Consider the following 24,482-nt stretch of genomic DNA (forward strand, 5'->3'; position numbering starts at 1 on the left):
GCTGACCGAAGACTAGACCACTTTCTGTTGGGAACTGAGTGGGGAGCTCTGCTGACTGAAGACTAGACCACTTTCTGCTGGGAACTGAGTGGCAGCTCTGTTGACCAAAGGCTAGACCGCTTGCTGCTGGGAACTGAGTGGGGAGCTCTGTTGACCAAAGGCTAGACCACTTGCTGCTGGGAACTGAGTGGGGAGCTCCATTGACCGAAGGCTAGACCGCTTGCTGCTGGATAATCTTAGCCCTTCAAGCTGCATCTCTCCAGGATGTCTTTTTTTTTTAAAGTGTTTTTCTTCAAAATTTTTGAATGCGGCTGGTTACGTAGCAGATCTGAAGTGCTTGTTACTGGAATTATCTTTATTCAACTTGGGAAATGTTGGGGCAGACTCTCTGTTTTCTTATTTTTCATTATGGAATTGAAGTTATACTTCAGTGAGGTAGAGAGGCTAATTTCCACTGAATGTGATTACCGTGAGCCTAAGTATAAATAGTACAGTGAATATGTTGGCTCTCAGATCAAACCTGTATTCATTCTCCAATAATTATCAAGGACAAAATTATCTGAAAATAAAATTACTATGCTCTTCCCGGTTTATAAACAGCCTACTATTGTTTTTAAGCATGCTATTAGATGTCTCCAATTTTCCATGCAACTCTGCCTCCTTAACAGATGTCATCAGTTCAAGCTTCCTGTCTGCCATCAGCCATCCAGCGATGGGAATCACCTTCCAGAAGCCAGGAAAAGCCTTTCAGTTGGTGGTGGACACACTGGCCTCTGACCCCCACCCTTTCTTACCCAGTACCATATTCTTGAAATCTGTTTACCACTCAGTCGGAGGAGATATTTCCTTTTGTGCTTGAAATAGAAGAGATTAAAATTCTTTTATATGTTAAAGGGTTTATATGTAACTGAAAGTTCACCTACAAGGGCTGCCCCAACAAACCACCCTCTCTCTTATCCACTTATCACAGGGATTGCTTTTCTCCAGTCCTTGCTTATAGCCAAATCAGCGCGAACAGGCCTGCAGGTAAAGAATGGGTTTTTTGAAGATGGCGCTGAAAGCGAAGAAGGAAGTCCCTGACCCTCCCAAAGCTAAAGCCAAAGCAAAGGCCTTGAAAGCTAAGAATGCAGTGCTGAAAGGCATCCACAGCCGCAAGAAGAAGAAAATCCGCAGGTCACCTACCTTCCGGTGGCCCAAGACCCTGCGGCTCCGGAAGCAACCCAAATACCCTCGAAAGAGTGCACCCAGGAGAAGCAGGCTCGACCACTACGCCATCATCACATTCCCCCTGACCACTGAGTCAGCCATGAAGAAAATAGAGGACAACAACACACTAGTGTTTACTGTGGATGTCCAGGCTAACAAGCACCAGATCAAACAGGCCGTGAAGAAACTCTATAACATTGATGTGGCCAAAGTCAACACTCTGATAAGGCCTGACAGAGAGAAGAAGGCATATGTTCAACTGGCTCCTGATTATGATGCTCTGGATGTTGCCAACAAGATTGGGATCATGTAAACTGAGTCCAGCTGGCTAATTCTAAATACACACTTTTTTCACAAAAAAGGAAAAAAAATGGGTTTTTGCTTCAGTTGCTTTTTAGTAAAGATAATATGGGTACGGTAGATTTTGAAAATGTTCTAAGCCTTCTAAACGCCAGTCACAGAAAATTAAATTATATAAAGTTGTTTCCAAAATCAAACCTGTGTCTTGAGAGCAGCACATTGTCAACCATAGTCTAGGATGTCCCCACAGGAACAGGGAAGGGACACAAGCAGGGAAGCCCACTGAGGCCCTTCATGGAAACAATTCCACTTCCAAATGTTTTGAGACAAATTTTACCATCAGTTTCCTGTTATCTTCAAACATCCAGGTTGCTTTGCATTTTTTCACACTTACTGGTTGCAACACTTGTGGGTTATTTTCCCCTGAGACTTCTCCTGTTGCCTTACAGTTGTTCATATTTTCCCATGGCCTTACATGGCCTTTTTTCTTTCTTTTTTTTTTAAATATATATAGCAGCATTCTTGGTGCTGAAGTTAGTGTAGAAATTGTCCGTCATAGTTGGATGTGTTTGAACTCTTGGCCCTTGCTGATGGCATTGTTTGGGAACACTGTGGAATCTTTATTAGGTGGAGCGTCACTGGAGGGAATGGCTCACTGAGGGGGTGGGCCTTGAGGCTTTACAGCCTGACCCGGCTTCCCATCAGCTCTCTGCTTCCTGAATGGAGATGCAGTGTGGCCACCAGCTTTCTGTTCCTGCCCCCATGCCTTCCCTCCATGACAAATCGCATCTCTCAGGAACTGTAAGCCAGAATATTCCTTTCTCCCTGTCCTCTGAGGGTTATCATCGCTGAGAGGAAGCACAATGAGCAAAGCATCTTGCGGAGGAAAGGCTTTATTTGTCTTACACTTCCAGATCACTGGTCATTGAAGGAAGTCAGGGCAGGAACTCAAACAGGGCAGGAACCTGTAGGTAAGAGCTGATGCAGAAGCTGTGGAGAGGCGCTGCTTGCTAGCTTGCTCCCTCCGTTTGCTCTTCCCACTTCCTTTCTTTTTTAAAAATATTTTATTAATTTATTCATATTACATCTCAATTGTTAGCCCATCCTTTGTATCCTCCCGTTCCTCCCTCCCTTCCGCTTTCCCCCTACTCCCCGTCCCTGACTGAGGGAGACCTCCTCCTCCTCCTATATATGCTCATCGCGTAACCAGGCTCTTCTTGGTGACCTGTTAGCCTTCCTCTGAGTGCCACCAGGCCTCCCCATCAAGGGGATGTGGTCAATAATGGGGCACCAGAGTTTGTATGAAAGTCAGAACTCACTCTGCACTCAACGGTGGAGAATGTCACGTCCATCGGCTAGGTCTGGGTAGGAGTTTGAAGTTTATTGCCTATATTTTCCTTGGCTGGTGCCATAGTTTGAGCAGGACCCCAGGACCCAGAATTTTCTTCTTCTAGGTTTCCAGGACCCTCTGGAGCCTTCTCTTTCCCTATTCCCCCATGCTTCTCTTACCTTGTTAGTCATCAGAGAAATGCAAATCAAAATGACACTGAGATTCCATCTTACACCCATCAGAACAGCTAAGATCAAAAACTCAAGTGACAGCACATGCTGGCAAAGGATATGGAGAAAGAGGAACACTCCTTCATTGCTGGTGGGAATGCAAACTAGTACAACCACTTTGGAAATCTATCTGGCACTTTCTCAGAAAAAATGGAAATAGGGCTTCCTCAAGACCCAACTAGTCCACTCCTTGGAATATACCCAGAAAATGCTCTACCACACAACAGGGACATATGTTCAACCATGTTCATAGCAGCCTTATACATAATAGTAAGAACATGGAAATAGCCAAAATGTCCCTCAGTAGAAGAATGGATAAAGAAACTGTGGTACATTTACACTATGGAATACTACTCAGCTATTAAAAACAAGCAATTCCCGAAATTTGTGAACAAATGGATTGAACTAGAAATTATCATGAGTAAGTTTACCCAGAAGCAAAAAGAGACAAATGGTACATACTCACTTATATCGAGACACTAGCCCAAGGGGCATGTCCCATGAAAGTCTTCACTTACCAGGAAAGTGGGTCAGAAGGGCGGATACCCACTTTCTTATAGAACCCAGGCCAACCAGCCCAGAGATGGCACCACCTACAATCACTAATTAAGACAATACCTTACAGGCTTGCCTACAGCCTGATCTTGTGAAGGCAATCCCTTAACTGAGGCTCCCTCCTGTCAGATGAGTTAGTCTCTGTAGAGTTGACATGAAACTACCCAGTACACTCCATTCTTTTGCCTTTGTCAGCTTATTTTAACATAGCAGGAGGAAACGTAACTGAGACACTTGCTAACTCTTCTCCCAAGAATATTCTTCTGATGTTATTACCGCCCTGGGGCTGGGACAAACTTAACCTAATTTCTTCTTATTAGAGACTGAAACTTTCTGTCCAGAAAACACTCATGTTTTGGAACTTAATCCCCAAATGATAGTATCAGAGGTGGGGTTTCTGGTAGTGATATTTATGTGAAAGTGTTCATGTTGTGTTTTTCAAGCTTAATGCTGCTGAGATAAAGATACTTAAGAGAAACAATCTAATGGAAAAAAATATTTACTTTGGCTCATGTTCCTGAGAAGTTTAGTCTCAGTGTCACAGAAAGGGCCTGTAGAACACAGCAGCTAACACCACGGCAGCCAGAACACTCATGCCATCTCCCTGGCAAACTGGATCAAACTTGCTTAGCTTCCCAGATCAGAAGAGTCCGGGTTGTTTGTTTGTAGACAAGCTCTTACTAGCATACAGCAGTCACGGCCACTAGTCCAGTTCCGACAGAAATCTTGTTCCCACCTGAAAGCTCAGGAGCACAATTTTTACTTTTTGCCACACTTTCCCCAAGTAGCACCACCAAGGGAGGTCAAGTGTCCCACACAAGTCCTTGGGGAGGCCTTCTCATTCAGATCATGTAGTATCCGACAGAACACCACGAATGCGCCGTGTGCCGACGCCTATGTTTTCTTTCTAGTTCATAGCATTTAATTCCAGCCCAGTGCAGAATGTGCTACACAAAGGGTTTGCCTCAATTTGTTCAAAGTCAATGTTTCTCATGACAAATAAGCTCTCTGGAGTTTATCTGTATTCATTCCAAGTTTTATTCTTCTAATTTCCTGGCCTTGACATAGATAGCTTCACGGAATCCTCAGAGGAAATCCCTCCTAGGTGTGGACAGTTTGGATAGGACACCCCTCCTCTCTCATGAAGGAAGTGTATTTTGCAGGTCCACAAGTTGTATGGAATTGCTTCTAGGCAGATTTAAGCACATCGAGAGTTTTGTTGGATTGCTGCTGCCTCTTCTCTCTCTGCCTCGCTAGGTCATCCTTCTGTAAGCACCTCTTCTCTCTGCCTTGCTAGGTCATCATTCTGTAAGCACCCAAGGCTGCTCCCCAGGTTCCCAGAATGCTGGCAGTCTCTACAGCACCACCCCCAGCCTGTCCTTTAGAATTGAGTGCTCAGGGCTTTTCCTCCTTAATTATCCATCAGGATACACCTACCCAGCTTCATTTCCTGTGTTCCCACAGCTGCATTAAAATGTAGCTGACCAACCCCTGTTAATGCTTTATTGCTTTTATAACACCATTACAAATCCAGTGTCATTGTGGCTTCCTGGAAACAATGTTCATTCGCAAATGCTGAGTTTTTGACTGAAAGTCTAAGCATTATTTAGGGCCAGACAGGGCACATTTCTGTTGGAAAACTTTGTGAATAAAGCTGATGACTTTCTCTCCTATTAGTCCTGGCCGCTGACTATTTTTGTGGAGTCACAGTGAGAAAATTTATGTATTAATGTTCTCTCAGACCTCAAATGATGTTCACAGAAGCCTCATTCTGGAAGGAGTATAAAGGACACTCTGTTCCTTGGGATGCCAAAAAGAAAGAAAAGAAAAGAAAAGAAAAAAAGAACGCTTCACCACTTTATTGCAATGGGGTCTCTTTTTCTAAGTCATTCTTTTATATGTTGGAGACATGGAGAAATTCTCATGTTAAGAAATCCAAATAGTTTCTTAACAGATGGTTACTGTAACTACACACACACACACACACACACACACACACAATGTATACCTGATCTCTCTTATCAAAAAGTATTCTGTGGAGAAGACTGATAGAAAAAAGTAATTAGAGCAATTAATTACTATTTTCAATCTGCCTTAACTTCAAAACAGATTTCACACTCTTCCTGAGAATACCACATGGCCTTCATAATAGTTAGATTTCTCCCTAGAGATGAAATTTTAAATAGTTTTATTACAGAGTAATGTATTTAGCATGTGTGTTAGAATTCTTTGCAGTGGTTATTGGAGGTTATCTCTCTGCCACGTTGATTGCATAAAAAGCCTTTCAACTGCTGTATTAAAACAGATGGGGTGGTTCTCACCATCCTGTGTCAGCTCTGCTTCAAAAGTGATGAATAGCCCACACACCCCATTTTATTATGTTGTTATATTTATTGTTGTTAATTATTTTTTTATTATTAACTTTGAAAATAAAGAAAGCTTGCTTTGGTTCACAATATAAGGGCTAGGGGACATGACTTTCTTGCAGGCAGAATCCATAGGGATTATGCGTGTGCGTTAAGGTTATTTTTACATAACAGTGTTTGTTTCTATTAGTGTCTCTCTTAACCAACTATCATTCAAATAATAGAGACACTTTTATAACACAAGGATTCACAACACAATCTTGAGCAGTTTAAGTCTGTTCTTTTTTTTTCTTTCTTTCTTTCTTTCTTTTTTATTAATTTATTGTTACATCTCAATAGTTATCCCATCCCTTGTATCCTCCCATTCTTCCCTCCCTCCCATTTCCCTTTATTCCCCTCCCCTATGACTGTTCCTGAGGGGGACTTCCTCCCCCTGTATATGATCATAGGGTATCAAGTCTCTTCTTGGTAACCTGCTGTCCTTCCTCTGAGTGCCACCAGGTGTCCCCCTCCAGGGGACATGGTCAAAGGTGAGGCACCAGAGTTTGTGAGAAAGTCATATCTTACTCTCCACTCTACTGTGGAGAGTGTTCTGACCATTGGCTAGCCCCCTTGTTATTTTGTCTTACTCCAGCAAACGTCCCAGCCATACTTGTACTTTGTAGCTTTCCTCAGCTCCAGTTCCTTCCTCCTGATCTTCCTTGGTGGCTGAATCCCTGCCTCCTCCCTAACTCCTCCTCCCTCTGGCTGGCAGGAAGTCCAGCCCTATTCTCTCCTCTGCTCATCAATTGGCTGTAAGCTGTTTTATTGATATTACAGGGGGACAATTGCGGAGCAGAGTTTGCACACCATTTAAAGAGAAATCAGCATTTAAACTACATATTAACGGTGTGAGAGAGAGAGAGAGAGAGAGAGAGAGAGAGAGAGAGAGAGAGAGAGAGAGAGAGAGAGAGAGAGAGAGAGAGAGAGAGAGAGAGAGATTTCTGGGCTCTCTGTGTTATTTGTATGCCTGTCCATCCTTAACAGAATAGTGTTCAAGTTACTCAGTTGTTAACTTGACACAGCCTAGATTCATCTGAGATGAAATGCTTCAGTTTATAAATTGCGTAAATTAGACTGGCCTGTGTGCGTGTCTATGGGGATTGTCTTGATAGGTGGGAGAGAGCTCAGCCCACTGTAGGTGGCACGATCCCTATGCAGAAGATTTTGGTGCTGTATGAGAACGCTAGCTAAACATAACCTTGTGAGCAAGCAGCTTTCCTCTTGAGAGATCGAAAAGATTGTTTTTAATTGGCTAAGCCCCAATATAGACGGACCCAAACCGGGGAATACATTCCCTCCTGAGCCAACACGATACCGGCCCCTAACAAAACACCCGCATGGCCATTAAAACCAAAGGCCGACAGAACCACCAATGGCTTTGGTGCCTATCTAAGGGTCACAAATTTCTTTGAAGAAATAGACTTAAAAAGTTGGAAAAGGAGATATTAAAAGGTAAGGAAGTTTGAGCTGGGAAGAAGCTCACCAGAGATAGCGTTGTTACCTAGCAACTGATCCGCCCCACCAGAAACAGGAAAACAGACACTACCCTGGGCAAAGTGGTGAACAAAGAGAACAAAGTTAAGCCATGAGTGAGTGGTCTTGGCACCTTTTTCTGTAGCCCGTCACCATTTGGACATTAGACCCCCTTATGTTACTCAACCAATAGATGATTGCCCAACTAGGATGCCCCCTGTTTTAGGGGTATGGGGAGGAAAAGGACTTATAAAAGGTCCCCAGATCAACACCCCGGGGTCGCTTCTCTATTGATTTGGTATCAGTGCGATCCAGCTGGAACTGATTATTAAAGATTCCTCTGGTATTTATAGCGGTTTTGAGTCTTTCTGGTTCTTTTTGGGGATGTCAACATCTGGCGCAACACTCCGATTTCTTGCTTCAAGATCCTGCTGGAGTACCTGCCACGACTTCCCTACAAGTATAAGCCAAAGAGGTCCTTTCTTCCTTTTAATTGCTTTTGGTCATGATATTAGTCACATCAGTAGAAAGATAATGGTGACATATATAAAAATAATCAATACTTTCTTTTAAGCAATGAATTAGAGAACTTCCGACTTTATCTTTCAAGAATCTTTCGCCTGCTGGAGGCGCCTTGTAATTCCATATGAATTTGATTCTTTTCTCTTTCCACGAAAAAATATTCTTAGAATTTATATGGTGACCGTATTGAGTCTGAGCCGATTGCCACTGCACCTTTGAATCAACTTCACCTTCTCCTACTGCAACCTCACTTCTGTACTCACTTCTGCAAGAGATGAGCACTGTGTGTGTCAGTCATGTTTTATGTCTAAGATTTTCTTTTAAAGACTACATTACTAGAAATAAATTTCTTATGTAGTATTTTGACAGTAATTCAGCAACATATTTTCCAGATTTTCATTTTACGTATAAGAATTCTGAATTTATTCTCTCTACTTGTTTCAAAAACCAATTTCAAGCTTATAGAAAAGGAATAAAATAAGCTTTTTTTGTGTGGCCTACAGCAATACCCTCTCTCATTTTGAACATCCAGGATCTGATTCCCACAAAAGGAACATCTTTCTACATTACCATAATTCAAGTATTTTAGGGTGAGCTGGTAAACACAATTGAAAATTTGCATATATATTTTATTTCCTTCCACTCCTGCAGTCTGGGAAACCCAAGATAAAATTTCTGGCCCATGAGTGTCTGGCAAAGATACAGTTCCTAGCTTGCACGTGGCCAACTTCTGGTTGCAGCCTTTCAAGGTGGAAAGCAATGATGCAGCAGTCTGGCCTCTGGTAAAAAGGGATCAGCTATGCTCACACAGACTGTACCCTCATGATATAAGTGCCTCGTGGGAGCCTTCTTACTCCACAACACTGGTGGTAGGATTTCGACATGTGTGTTTGGATGACACAACATTTCCCAGCACTACGGTTTGCCAGATTTTCTCTGTATTGCTTCTCTCTGTGTAATTTAGAACTATTGTAGAGGAACATACTCTTTGTAGTAATGAAACATTTCTGCACAAATAATTACTTTCTCCTGAGCTTATTCTATCTTGGTTTTTTTTTGTTTGTTTGCTTGCTTGTTTGTTTGTTGGATTTTCGAGACAGGTTTTCTCTATGTAGCCTTGGCTGTCGTGGACTCACTTTGTAAACCAGGGTGGCCTAGAACTCACAGCAATCTGCCTGCCTCCTGGACTGCTGGGATTAAAGGTGTGCTCCACCACGCCTTATCTCTCTTACGATGATAAATACATCTTGTGGGTTTTTTTTTTAATTTGGGATTCTAGGAAGTTCTCAAATTAATTTTCTTGCTAAATTGCACAAGTTACGTTAGTCAAGTAATAAATATATTGGTGCTACTTTTTAATATACTTCTCATTTATTACTTCTTTATGATTCATGTATGTCCCACACAGGTAAATATACGCAGCTGCTCTAAGTATGTTCAGATAGAACGGTTTCTTAGTCACTGTTCTACTGCTGTGAAGAGACACCATGGCCAAGGCGACTCTTGTGAAAGAAGACATTTAGCTGGGGCTGGCTCACAGTTTCAGAGGCTTAGCCCATTATCATCGTGGGGCGGAGCACGGCGGGATGCAGGCGGGATGCAGGCGGGATGATGCAGGCGGGATGCAGGCGGGATGATGCAGGCGGGATGCAGGCGGGATGATGCAGGCGGGATGCAGGCAGGCACGGGAGCAGACGCTGAGAGCTGTACCCTGGTCTGTAGGCAGAAAGAGGGAGAGAAAGCTGGTGGGGAGGGGAAGCTGTAACCAGGACGTAATGTAAACTAATAACTTGACTACTCATAGAAAAAGTTTCCAGGGCTCAATTTTCATTTTAAGTCATTGTATTAACGTAATTTTAATACTTAAAAATTTCTGTAACAGAACATTTCTGAAAAAGCAATAATAATGAATTTAAATAATCACTACATTTATTTTGCAGGTACCTCATTCATGTAATTTTAAAAGCTTATTTTAATTGTGTGTATAGATTTGTATCAGTATATGTACACTTGATGCACGTGCCCATGATGGCTGGAGGCATCTGATCCCCTCGGGCTGGGATGCAGGCAGTTGTGAGGTAACTGACTTGGGTACTAAGTACCAAAGTCAGGTCCTATTGCAACAGCTGTACGTGTTCGAACCACTCAACCATCTCTCCAGTCCCACTTGTGACTGTTTTTATTAGCATTGCATTTTTTGCATGCTATTAACAAATCATTCTTGTTATCACGAATTCCATTGTTAGTTGAAATGAAAGGGTAATGTCAAATAAACACCTGCCAAAAATTAATTTATTCATATAAGCATCCCTCATTTTAGTCATTATCATTAATTCTCGTGGGCATAATGATAAATTAATATCACTTATTTTTAATGCATACATGCAGCTAAATTTGCTGTTAGCCAACATCATTTTCTTCTTTTTCTATAAAAACTGAAGTGCTTGGTTTTTAGTTAAACATATGATCAGGTGCATGGAATAAAAATGACATTTTTCTAGACATGAGTATGTAGTTAACTTTTGACTAGTGGGGTGGAAATGGAAATGGTGTGTACCTCAAATCATTGTCAGAAAATGACATGCCTTTTCCTTTGGCAGCACACACACTTGCTGATGAGCAGTCTTGACCGTGTGGATAACAACAGCATCCGTGTGAAACCTAACTCACTCAAACTTATCAGAGGTGACTTAGATTCTAGGATATTTTGCAAGCCACTGACTGTACCATGGGTATCTTAAAACTGTCTGTGATTTGAAGTATTTGCCACAAAAATAAAAAAATAAAAATCGCAAATGGCAAAAATCAGGGCATGTATTTTTCTTTTTTATTTTTATTTTTTTATTTTTCTGAGTCAGTATTTATGGCAACAAAGCATAGGTAGAACAAACAAAAGACACCCTGCCCCAAAACTAGCAAAAGCAAGGTCCTTGCCTCCTTGGACTCAACGCATTACAAGAGTGAGATATCAATTGTACATTTTTCAAGCTATCTGTGGTGGTTTCCGTAAGACTGGCTCCCACAGGCTCATGTGTTTGAATGCTTTGTCACCAGGGAGTGGAACTGTTTGAAACGCTTTCAAGGACTAGGAGATGTGGCCTCTTGCAGAAGGAAATGTGTCTGTAAGAGTACATGAGAAGATTTCAAACGCCAGGCAGCTGGGCTCAGGGTTAGAAGGGACTCCTTTGGTCTTGCGTAACTTTTTCTGAGACTGTGGCAAAGCAGCTAACTGACTTGCATCTGAGTTTCTCCACCTGTGACAATAACTCTTTCAAAAATAATATGAAGGCTTTATTATAATGAGTTAACTATTTTGAAAGAACATTTTATTAAATACTCTGTTCAGACTGTAAGTAGAGCTAAGACTACACCCAGCGTCTCTGCCGTGCCTTGCTCGTCACATTTTCAGGACGTGTGGTAATGGCTAATTAAAGTAACCTCACTGTGTATTTAAAACTCTATAAAGGCAGAACAGTGAGACATGAGGACTAGAATATATTTCATAAGCAGTATTATGCCAAACAACAGTACCGATAACAACCATTGCATGTGAGACTTACTAAACAGATAGATAGCAGTCGGGAGCCACTGTCGTGAGTGACTTGCAAGTGGCGAATCAACCTCCACAAAGCAGCTAGGATGTGAAGAAGACTATGCACTGCCTACACTGGTGAACGTTTTCTTAGCCCCAGCCCAAACTCACTACCTGTTTAAGTGCACCCTGCAGTCATTGATTGGATGCTAAGACCCCTCCAATGGCCCTTATTATCTCCGTTCATACCTCTAATACTTAAGAGTCAAGATAAAAAAATTTTTTAAATAAATAAATTAATTTAAAAAATAAAAAATAAAAATAAATTAATTAAATAAATAAAAATAAAAATGTTTTAATTAAAAAATAAAAAATAAAAAAATAAAATAAACTTAAAAAATAAAAATAATAATTTTTAAAAAAGAGTCAAGTTAAGGTCAACGCTTAATTTCTGCTACTGACCAAGAATAAGTGTTTCGTTAGGGTGACCTACATTCCCATGTAACTCAGCAATTTTCATCATAAAAACAGATTTGCTTAGATTATTATCTCATTAACTATTACTTGAACTGTGACATTTTATTTTTAATGCTACTTGCATGATATGGTCTTCCTGCTCCTACTTCTCACACCGTAGTTCTTAAGTGCATCTGATGGAATTTCCAAGTAGAATCTTGTTGTCTAAATTCAGCATGAAACTGTTTCAGTAGGTAATATATTTGAGTGACACTTGTTGTTGTTATAGGTTTTTATTTTCTAAGTATGTTTTCCTGTTAACCAGGCATCCATTCCCTTCCTATAACCTGTTTGCTCTCATTTCTGTTTATCTTTAACTCGATTGTTCTAAAGCAAAAATGTTCTTTGATGTTTTTGATGTTTTAATAATTTAAATCCTGTTTTGGTGTATGTTATTTCTTCCACTTATGAGTACATACCATGCATGTCTTTTTTAGTCTGGGTAGTTAACTCACTCAGGATGATCATCTCTAGGTCCATCCACTTGCCTGAGAATGTCAAGATTTCCTTGTTTTTGATAGCTGAGTAGTATTCCACTGTGTAAATGTACCACAGTTTCCTTATCCATTCTTCCGTTGAGGGACATCTGGATTGTTTCCAGAGTCTGACTATTACGAATAAGGCTGCTGTGAACATAACTGAGCAAATGTCCTTGTTGGGTGGTGGAGCATCTATCAGGAGTGGCATAGCTGGGTCTTGAGTTAGCACTACATAGATGTCCTCTGAGAGACTCCACCCAGCGAGGAGGGGTCAGGACAGATGCTGAGACTCCCTGATGGACTCCAGGTGAACAATGAGCGTGGTGTGGAAGAAGGGGGGGAGGAGGGACCCAGAGGGTTCAGGAGCCCCACAAGGAGACCATCAAGGCCAGTGGATCCGGATGGGGGATGCTGCACAAACTATTTCACCAACCAGGGACAACACATACTGTGAACTAGACCCCTGTTCAGATGTAGGCAATGGACAACGCATTCTCCACAGCTGTGGGCAGAGCCAGGACAGCCTCTGACATGATCTCTGGTGGCCCCGATCTGACCACGTTTCCTTGGTCAGGAGGCCTGGCAGCACTCAGAGGAAGGGGAAGCAGGCTATGCAGGTGAGACTGTGGTCATATGGTGTGGGAGGAGGTCCCCTTCTGTCACAGACCTAGGGGAGGGAAAAAGGGCAGAAGGGGGGGGAAGGTGGGTAAGGGAAGATACAGTTGAGGGGGTAACATTCGAGATGTAATCTGAATAAATTAAAATTTTCTTCCTTTAGACTCTTCCTCTCCCGCATAGATTTCAGACACCGTTGATTGACTGGTTTTTTCACGATGATGCCTACTTACATAATTGTACATTTTGCTTTATAGTTCATCTTTGTCTTTGACGTCCATTGATTTTTTTTTTCTTTTCTTCCTGGGATGCCTTCTAATTTAATGTTTCTCTCTTCAGAGTCAACCAAACTTCTAAAAACATTCTTAGAACTGGGTCAATCTTAGCCCAGTTAGATTGACACCAATTCAAAGGCATTTCCCTCGGGGAAGGGAATAGGATGAAAGAGGGAGGGAGGCAGGGGGAACGGGAAGATACAAGTGAGGGGACAACAATTGAGATGTAATCTGAATAAATTACTTTAAAAAAATTTTTTAAAGAGTTCATTTCACCACACTTCTACTCCTAGGGAGCAAACCCAATGCTCTGGGTCTTTACTGGGGCATTTCTTTCCTGAGTTTACTTGACTCTGGGGTTCAGTTTTGCATTTAGCGTTGTTTGCCCAGAGTGTTCCACCTTAGCTTTTTAGCCCATCTGAGGTCTCTACCTTCTTCTTCTTCTAGCGTCCCAAGTGAGATCCGGGACAAACGCCTCCAGAGGACCATCTAACCCTCCTCCAGCCAGCACTTGGTGCCTGCCCCCCCCCCCCCAACTTACAGCAATCCTCTCAGGTGCTACACATCGTGCTGTGAGTTCCAGGGGGAAGCTACCAAATACTGGTCACTGTTGCCTTGCTATTCTAGTGAGTGTGACACCTGCCCTTAAGTATCTCCGCATCCCTCAGCTCTACTGCTCTGTCCTTGTTGTGGCCTCTCAAGGGTGTTTGGTGCAGTGTAGGACGCTGCCCAGCCAGTGGGTTCCTTTCATTCTGGGATTAAAGCAGAGAGCCTAGTCTGAGGGCTGAGGACCTCTGATGTCTCAGTTAGCACCTTCTCAGGGCCTGGCCAGTACCTAAATTCTGTACATCTTTCTGAGGTTTTTTTTTTTTCTACTCTCTAGTATTTTGTCCAAATCTTATCACTTGGGACAAGCAAACAACTTTTACCACATAATTTATTATTCCCACATTATGGGCTGTACGCTGAATGTTTGTGCTGTGTCCATGTCTGTCTGCTTTTCTTTGAATATATAGTCAAGCTTTTGAAATTATTAAAATTGCATAACTAGCTCTCTTCTCTCTTGAGTGTTTGATCTTTTTACCGAAAATCAGAGCTTTCGAAATTCATTTTAAGAGTTTCAAAGTAAATACTGGGGCCTGGAAAGATGCCTCACTGATGAAGCGCTCTTGCGGCTCACGATCCAACCCAGTGCCATGTCAGGGGGTTCACATCCACTTGGAACCCCAGCTCCAGGAGATCTGGCACCGTCTGGACATACAGAGCACGTGTGTGAGGACCAGCGCATGTCCGGCTCATCAGCAAGTAGCTCTCTGGGATTTTAGTTACGACCCATGTCACTCTAAAACTGCTCATTCTCTCTGCTCTGCTGGAATTTCAATAAATAAGAATTTGGGGGGGGGCAGGGTTGGAGAGATGGCTCAGTGGTTAAGAGCAATGCCTGCTCTTCCACAAGACTCAGGTTCAATTCCCAGCACCCACGTGGCAGCTCACAACTGTCTGTAACTCTAAGATCTGACACCCTCACACCAATGCACATAAATTAAATATTAAATAAAAAAATTTAAATAATTTTTTAACCTCCATATAATAGGTTTAGTAAGGAACATTACAGGAGGAAAGATTGCCCCGCTTGTAAGATATTGACATTCAAATGAAATTTTGATTTTTGTAGCATTCACTTTTTACAATTTCCAGTTTGGGAATTGGGGAGGCAGGAACTTTCCTTTTTTCCCTCCACTGTATTTGTTACAATGCTCTGATAAACTCTTCACAAGTTATGCTAATGTTAAAGTCTGTTTATGATCCAAAACGAATTTTATATCATATTTGTTAGTTAGTCCCTTTATTGATTTCTCCTGAGGCTATTTGATGGAGTTTATAATTTATTAGCTTTCTTATCTTGAAAGATACAATTCTATGTTATGTAGGATCAATTTTTTTCCTTTATTAATTTATTCTTGTTACATCTCAATGGTTATCCCATCCCTTGTATCCTCCCATTCTTCCCTCCCTCCCCTTTTCCCCTTATTCCCCTCCCCTGCGACTGTTTTTTTATTACGAACTTATTAACCTCACTTATAACCCAACTAACCTAAACAATAGGAAAAGGAGATTAAAGAATACAATAATGAAACCTTAACAATATCAGTTCCGAGGAATGATTCTCCTGGCATAATCAACAGGATTTCTTCTGCTGGAACCTGGAGTAACCAGAACCCAGAACCTCAGCAGGAGCCGGAGCCCCGAAGCCTTCCCTCGAGCAGTTCTCCCTAGGAGCATCTCAAAGTGGAGCAATGAACAGCCAAAACTATCCCAAGTCTCCAAAGGCCCCGCCTCTAGTTTTTGGCTCACATTTATACCTCCTCTCAGCATTTGTTCAAGGATGTTTTCAGCTGGTTAACAGCCAATCTCCCCCACACAGCGGTTCTGCTTCTAAGGAGACAAACATCACCTGCTCTCTCACAAGTCTTTTTCTCATCCCCTACTTGTGATCTAAACAAAAGACATGTTTATTTCTCCTTCAGGGGAAAAGTGGCAACATCACTAAAAGTGATTCTGTGTCCCTTTGGGCCACTCTCTTATTTGGATGTTGTGGCACTTGCTTTATATTTGTCATTATTTTGGACATTTTTCTTCTTCTGTCTTTTCACACAGGCCAGCTGAGAATGAGTCCCAGAGGCGACACCTCTGCCTTCCGACACCTTAATGCATGTTTCCTAAGAATAGGAGTGTTTTTGTGTGCACATAGATAGATGATAGATAGATAGATTTAACTACACATTTTTAAACTTTTTGATTCTGTGTTAATTTTACATCCTGCACCCCTATCCCACTCTTCATCCCTCAGTATCCACCCTCCACCCTTGCAACCTTATCTCAAATGAAAATAAAATAGGGTAAAAAAAAAAATTAAAACAAATCTTGTCAGGGAAGCTGAATAATGCCAGTGTGCCATTCTTACTTGCAAATATGCATTACAATGAGTCACGCTGTGCCATCTCTGGCTTGTGCTACACTGCCAACACTGGATTCTCACTGGGACTCCTCCGAGATATCCTGTTGTCACCTTGTGTCATGGAGATCCTGCAGCTTTGGATCTGCGGGACTGGCCCTTTCACGTGCTCCAGCAGTTCTCAGATGGGGCAGGTGTTGGGGTGGGCCAGCTCAAAGTCCTGGATCTGAGCTTGGGTGGGCGGTAGCTGAGTTGGTCAGCCCACCAGTGCTCCCCATCCACACCACCAGGGAGAGCTCTCTAGTACTGGCCTGGCTAGCTCAGCCAATGCTGCAGCCAGCGAGGGGCAGGGCCAGGGCCTGCTCTCCCACCCCTGTACCTCCAGGGCCTGCTCTCCCACCCCTGTACCTCCAGGGCCTGCTCTCCCACCCCTGTACCTCCAGGGCCTGCTCTCCCACCCCTGTACCTCCAGGGCCAGCTCTCCCACCCCTGTACCTCCAGGGCCTGCTCTCCCACCCCTGTACCTCCAGGGCCTGCTCTCCCACCCCTGTACCTCCAGGGCCTGCTCTCCCACCCCTGTACCTCCAGAGCCTGCTCTCCCACCCCCCCCACCGCCCCCATACCTCCAGGGCCAGCTCCAGCTCTACAGTGCTGCCTAGTTGAGGTGCAGGGCCTCCTGCAACATGCAGGGGGAAGGATTTTCTTATATATTTACAACTAAAGTCTCAAAATGAGAAATTCTACTTTGACTGATATTAATATTTGATGTTTGTGATAATGTTAGCTTTCAATGTGGCCAGCTTTGTTGTGTGGTGGTATTTGATGCTTTCTTCCAGGACACACATTCTGCATGGATTTACTCAGATTAATCCCAATTGTTACCTCCTCACTTGTATCTTCCCGTTCCCCTCTCCCTCCCCCTTCTCCCCTATTCCCCTCCCCTAGACCTGTGACAGAAGGGGACCTCCTCCCCTACATATGATCACAGCCTATCAGGTCTCATCCTGGTAGCCTGCTTCCCCTTCCTCTGAGTGCCGCCAGGCCTCCCCACCAAGGAGAAGTGGTCAAATATGGGGCACCAGAGTTCATGTCAGAGTCGGTTCCTGATCTCCACACAACTGTGGAGAGTGTTCTGTTCATTGGCTAGATCTGAGTAAGGGGTCTAGGTTTACTGCATGCATTGTCCTTGGTCAGTATAGCAGTTTGTGCAGGCCCCCTCTATAACTAGCATTTCTTAAAATGTTAGGGCTCTTCTGTTTTGAGAACTGGATCTATAGGTAAAGCTTACAGAGAGTCATTTATAAGGAATAATGAAGCATAAATGTATATTATAGTTTACATTATAAGCACCAGATATATCAATACCATGTTATGACAGATAGGAGAGAGAGTGACAATGCTCTAGGAGCAAAAGGGAAGAGTGTTGGGTAGCAAAAGAGAAATTCACTCTTGTTTCCTCAGTGTTTTCCTGCCATTAGCGCTGATGATCAGCATAACTCTGAAATAAAGTTGCTATTTCCCCCATTTATATTATAAACCAGGTAGAGAGATTTGATCATCACCTACTGTTCTTTCAGGAAGTCAGTCTGCACCATGGAAAACTAATAGATTATAGACATGAAAGGATTAAAAAAACTATTTTTAAGATACATTTTTATTTCATCCTTCACAGTTTTGTCCATGGCTACGATGACAGTTTTAATCAGATCTCCTCGTTCTGCCCCCTTGTCCTTCCACAGTACATCTGCACCCCAGCTTCAAAGGCATCAAAGTGTCAACTCGAATGCTCAGCAAATAGCACAGAGTGGTAAAGGAAGGAGCATTGGAACCACACAGGCTTGTGGGTAATCAGTGATAGTTATAGTACTGTTAGGAGCACCGGTCCTTTATGGACCAATGCCTACTTGTGACTGCTGTGCTAATGGTATCTTGTAAATGATTTACACTAACTATATCAAGGTTTCTGATTTTTACCCAGGTATCTTCTGTTGTTACAAAACTCAGGATAATATTTTGACCTTCCCCTTGAACTTAGATGATTTTTTTTTTTTTTGGTGCTGTATTTTTAGGCTTTATAATTAACAGGGAAAAAAAATAGCTCTGCTCTCTCTTCTCCGAAGCTCTCGCGTCTGTTCACATTTCCTCTTCTTTCACCAGTTTCCTAGCAACAAGGCAAACAAGTGAAAACCTTTTATCTTAAAAAAGCGAAATAAGAAATTAAGATAAAAAAATGAGGGGTAAATGAAGATTGTCTTTTCAGATGCTTATGTAACTAAGAAGGGAAGAAAAACATCTCTTACTTAACTGTTACTTACCCACCAGCTGCTGGTGCTGTTCAGGGGCCTCTGTGTAGAGCTGCCCCAGAGGCCTCACAGATAAGCTTTGAAGAAAAGCAAGGAACTTTTGACCTCAAATGATCTGACCATTATGCACATCCACCACCTCCCCCCTTTTTTTTTAACAAATCCATATATTCTATCAGGATAAAACCACTTACCTGCTAGTAAATTAAATGTCTTGTTATAGTAAAAAAACAAAAACAAAAAACCCAATCAGAAGATTTTTGTAGGGAAAATTAAATCAGAAAAAAACTTTATGTGATTTTTCAAATCACAGTGCCAATATCTATGCAATAATTTATATTTTGTTGTAATTCTTGAAAATTATTTGCTTTACCCTAGGAAAACCATTTGATTTTTAAATAATTAGGGGGAAATTACTAGTGAAATCTATTTTAAAATTTTTTTATTTAAAGTTCTGAACTATTAAACTATTTTTAAAGGCAGGGTCAGACACAGCAGAATTGGTTTTCAAATGGTGCCAGGGTGTGTAGTGTGTGGCCAGGATATCTGCAGTCATTAGAAAATCCTTCTGTAACCCAAGCACAAAGGAGGGCAGTGGTCCTTACCACCCCTGGGGAAATCACTGCTCTGAGGGCTGTGCAGCAACAGTGGCTGTTTCCATACAAGCAGCAGGGAAAGAAGCCAAGGAAACAAGACAGTATCTGCTGCCACTTTTACAGCAGACAATTGTCCTTACACTTCAGTACTGAGCAGTGTGTGTGTGTGTGTGTGTGTGTATGTGTGTGTGTGTGTGTATCTGTGTGTCTGTGTGTATATGTGTATGTGTGTGTATGTGTGTGTATGTGTGTATATGTGTATGTGTGTGTGTATGTGTGTGTATGTGTGTATATGTGTATATGTGTATGTGTGTCTGTGTGTCTGTGTGTGTCTGTGTGTCTGTGTGTGTATATGTGTGTGTATGTGTGTTTGTCTGTGTGTCTGTGTGTATTTGTGTCTGTGTGTGTATGTGTGTTTGTCTGTGTGTCTGTGTGTATGTGTGTGTATGGGTGTCTGTGTGTGTCTGTGTGTATGTATATGTGTATATGTGTATGTGTGTGTATGTGTGTATGTGTGTGTATGTAGGTATGTGTGTATGTATGTATGTGTGTATGTGTGTGTCTCTGTGTGTGCATGTGTATATGTGTGTGTGTGATAAAATACCAAAGCTGCATAATCCACTAAACATTCATACTCAGACTTTAGATGGCAACTGTGATGAATACCTGATTTTATCATAGAACGTTTCCACTCTGTGCCCAGTGTGGATCTTGTTTCTGTATGTAACAGGTAAAATGGGGCTTTCTTTGGGAATCACTATGCAATTATTTCCCCCGACTCAATACCCACCAGGAGCAGAATCTCATATTACTTTTGAGCTGACAGGTAACTATGACTACACACAAATTCTAGCTGTGGTCACAAGTTTCTGCATCACCCTGGGTAGCATCTGCTGATGATGGTGCTACTAATAAAAATGACTGTTTTTTTTTTAAGTACTTACATACATCAGCCTTTCTATAGCATTTGTAATTAAATTTAAATTCTCAGTTTTATCTTCTCCGATTTCCTTCCCAGCCGGATGTCCCCACCCCCTGCAAGGCTTCTTTCTATATCCTGACTTCATTGATTTGTGTCCTGAGATTCACTGAGTATAACCAGGATTATTTGTCTGTCCATGTGTTTGGAATTATCTACTGGAGGGTGACAAGCTCCTCAGCGCACACAAAACTGAAGGCCGAAATGACGTCCCCTGCCTAGACTCCGCCAGCAGCCACCTTTTCTTGCTGTCTTTGGAGAACCAGGGGGACTCAATGTAAGGAGGACATGACTATAATAAGTTGTCAAAGCTGCCAGCTGGGTTGCGCAGGGAGGCAGTGATGGGCTTTTAGGGCTCACAGCTGTTTACGACAATTGGATCTTGCTAGGTCATTCATTCTCAAAAGATTATTACAAAGCTGTACTGCTTTAATGGTGCGAAGGTGAATTTCCTACTTTTTGTGATTTATAGCTCTATGAGTAATGTTCATTTTCCACAGGCAACTGCTCAATGAAAAGAAAAGATTAAAAGATACTTGATCCCACATCATCGGGTGTAGCTTTTAACTGGTTATACTGTTGATAATTGCTTTTATGAAATAGTTTTACTTTCCCACCTCTGTGTTGTTGCATAGCAACTAATGTTTTTCTAACTGTACTTGGCATCATACAGGCAAGTGTCCAGAGTACAGAGAAAGATTAAAAGAAAAAACAGAAACTGGGAGGCATAAAGTAAAGGTATCAAGCGACTACAAGTTATGTTATCAAAGTTTCAAATCTCAGCAATGCAGACATTTATCTCTGGCTACTTTTGTTCTTTTAATAGCATTTCTTTAACAGTGATGCAAATCTGGGCTAGAGTTGCCTTTTCCTAATTGCTATAGACAGAACACATGACCCACATCATTCAGCTGTGGAATCTATGAATTGTCCCAGGGGCACCTACAATGTATCCTGCAATGGGAAGTCACAGTTACAAAAACAAAGGAAAAAAACACAAAACAAACAACAACAAAAACCCTGCTGCAATAGGCATTTTACACTGCACAGAATTAGTAGCAGCCAGTGCCCTTCCTGGTTTTTCACCCCTCTATACCAACCTTCTGAAAGCATTAGCCTGTTTGCAGAATATGGAAAAGGGTTTTGAGCTCGCTTGATGACAGTGAACTTTAGTTGCCTCACTCTCCCAGTGCAGGAAACACATATTAGCTGCAAGAGCCTGAAGACAAAGTGTGCCCACAGACCAGTAACCCCACAGAGAGAAATGGCTACAAGCTAAGGTTATGAGGACTTTTTTCTTTTTCATTTTAAGAGCCATGGTAAGAGGCTCATTAAGAATGAACGTGACTTCATTATTTTGTGCAAAACTATAATTATATTGAAATTAGTTTTATGCCTACTTTAGCCAATGCTGTGTTAGTTACACAGAATCACCTAAAGTAAATCTTTAAAATAAAGATTTTTCTGTCTCTCCAGAGCATTACTAGCACCCACACAGGACAGCTCACAGCTGCCTCGTCTGCAGCTGCAGGGGCTCCGACACCCTTTTAAGTCCTCTGCGGGCGTCTCCGTTCGAGTGATCGTACTTATAGACACGGACACCATGCACATCACCAAATATTAAAACAAACCTGAAATAGAAGCTGCAGTTGGAGTCTATATGTGGGAAATGCATATGGTAGGCAGACTGTGAAATCAACAAAAAGGCATTGGTGTGTCACACGGTCCTCAGCGTTGTCCTGACATAGGGACAGACAGAACGCATCAGGAAAGACAAGCAGTAACAAGCACTTGGAAACCGAAAGATATATGAAAACAAAGGAGCAGCGGAAAGCTCTTTTTCACCGATGGTGGAAGAGCAAAGGAAAATGAACATAAAACTTGGAGGAAAGCCAAGTGTTAAAGTAGCAAACAGGGGGCTGGAGAGATGGCTCAGAGGTTAAGGGCACTGTCTGTTCTTCCAGAGGTCCTGAGTTCAGTTCCCAGCAACCACAGGGTGGCTGACAACCATCGATAGTGAGATCTGGTGCCCTCTTCTGGCCTGCAGGTGTACATGCAGGCACAATTCTATATACATAATAAATAAATAAATAAATATTTTTTTAAAAGTAGCAAATTGAGTCGAGAATATTTTACTCAGAAAAGGAGAGAAATACAAATCATTGAACTTCTTGAGACTGAAGCTTCCTGAGAACGGCAGGCAAGATCAGTGGTGCAGAGGAGGAGGCAATCCTCAAGCAGTCTCAGGTGGGCTGTGCAAGACAAGATCAATGGCGCAGGGGAGGGAGCGATACTGAAGCAGACTCGGGTGGGCTGTGCAAGACGGCAACAGAGTGAGTAAGTGCAAGTCAGATGGGAGAGTTGGTGGGCTGTCGTGCTCAAGAGAGGGAGGTGATGGGCTAAGTTAATCATGCATACAATGTGTTAATTGTTAGACACCGATTAGGAAGCTGCAATTGTTACTGACATTTTGTGGTTGCTGTGCATGTATGACAAGTAAAAGTATTCTCTGAATAGCAGTGCACTTTGAGGCTTGTTTAAGCTACCTGCTCAGCCTACTCTCTTGTGTCTTACTTGGGGGGGGGGGTGGCAGGTGTTGCCCATCATTACACAGAAGCACACAGACATCATGATGGTTGAGTGAGTAAATGAATCAACGAAAAGGTACTCAGAGAAGCCTCTCTTTACAGCAGGTGGAGACCATTACAGAAAACCAGAACCAATCAAAATGCAGAGCTGTAGTGCCCAGTCCCAAAAGTTAACGTCTACAAAACAACTCCCTCACCTAAACTCAGAGATCACTGGGGCAGAGGTCAGCAGAAAAATTATAAGAGCCAAAAGACCAGGGATTTTGCTGCAGAGCTGTGCCACCTAGGAGTGACAGAAGCTACACCCATGAAGTCTCAACACAGCTGCCTGATCACGCACAGAACAAGAACAGCAATAGACATTCTGAAATGGACAGGGAAAGCCCGCGAGGCTCCAACCCTACACAAGGAACCACAGGCAACTTAAGAAATGCCAGGGTAGGAGAAGCAGTCTTCCCCACGCAGGAGCACAGGGATTGGTTATTTGCTGCCAAGTGGTCAACCCTGAAAACATACATAAAAGTAACTTTATATAGAATAACCAGATTGTATTTATGCACTTAGGAGTGTGTGTGTGTGTGTGTGTGTGTGTGTGTGTGTGTGTGTGTGTGTGTGTGTAAAACAATTAATGAATAACGGGGCCATGAATTTGAAAGGAAGCAGGGAATGGTATATGGGTGAGTTTTGAGGGAGAAAATGGAAAAGAAAAATGATATATAATAATCTCAAAAAATAAAAGAAATAATTTTAAAAGAGTATTATACTGAAGCAACTCCATTTCCTACATAAGGGACTTGTTCTGTAAGTATTTAAAATTAGAAAATTCTTTGTTCTTTAAATATCAAATTCGAGATTCAGAATCGAACTTTTATGACACTATAACGATACTCTGCTACGCTTGCAGACTTGCAGACGGAGCCTAACTAGCTGCCCTCTGACTGGCTCCACCCCCAGCAGCTGAGGGAAACAGATGCAGAGACCCACAGACAAACGTTGGGTGGAGTGCAGATAGAGAGTCTTGGGGGAAGGATAGAAAGGCTCAGAAGAGACAGGAGCCCCACAAGAAGACCAGCAGAGCCAACTAACCAGGGCCCAGAGCGGCCTGTGCAGACTGGAGCGCCAACCAAGGACCACGCATGGACAGGACCTAGGTCCTCTACACAGGTGTAACGGATGAGCAGCTCGGTCTTCATATGGGTCCCGTAGTAAGGGGAATGGGGGCTGAGTCCGATAAGGACTCCAGCCATCTTTTCGATCACTTTCCCCTGGCAGGGAGACCTCCCCAGGCCACAGGGGACAAGGAAGCACTCAGTCCTGATTGGACGTGATGTGCTGGGGGCGGGGCTGGGGATTTCCTTTTCTCTGAGGAGTAGGGAAGGATGGATGGGGAACCGGGGAGGGAGAGTGGAACCGGGAGGAGGGGGCTATGGCCGGGATGTAACGTGAATAATTAGTAATTTTTAAAAATAATTAAATTACAATTTAGAGTAGAATGAAGGAGGCATATACTGAGTTACTTGTTGGAAAAAAATTATTTGGAATGGTCTAATCTTCAAAAGCTGGTAGTCCTGAGAACAAATGCCCCTTCACTCAGATTTTAGGACTGTCCCCTGATTGCA

The 24,482-nt window shown here is 42.5% G+C and overlaps 1 protein-coding gene across 1 annotated transcript; it reads left to right on the forward strand.

The window, feature by feature from the left end:
• Positions 1–1,048: 1,048 nt before the first annotated feature.
• LOC311607098 (large ribosomal subunit protein uL23-like) lies at positions 1,049–1,568 on the forward strand (the record flags this gene model as incomplete). Its single annotated transcript, XM_084798643.1, has 1 exon — positions 1,049–1,568. One exon carries the CDS (start codon positions 1,049–1,051, stop codon positions 1,517–1,519), a length of 471 nt encoding a protein of 156 aa, XP_084654769.1. The 3' UTR covers positions 1,520–1,568.
• Positions 1,569–24,482: the final 22,914 nt, after the last annotated feature.

This window comes from Acomys minous (assembly GCF_964271855.1).
Source record: "Acomys minous genome assembly, chromosome: 10".
Classification (NCBI taxonomy): Eukaryota; Metazoa; Chordata; class Mammalia; order Rodentia; family Muridae; genus Acomys; species Acomys minous.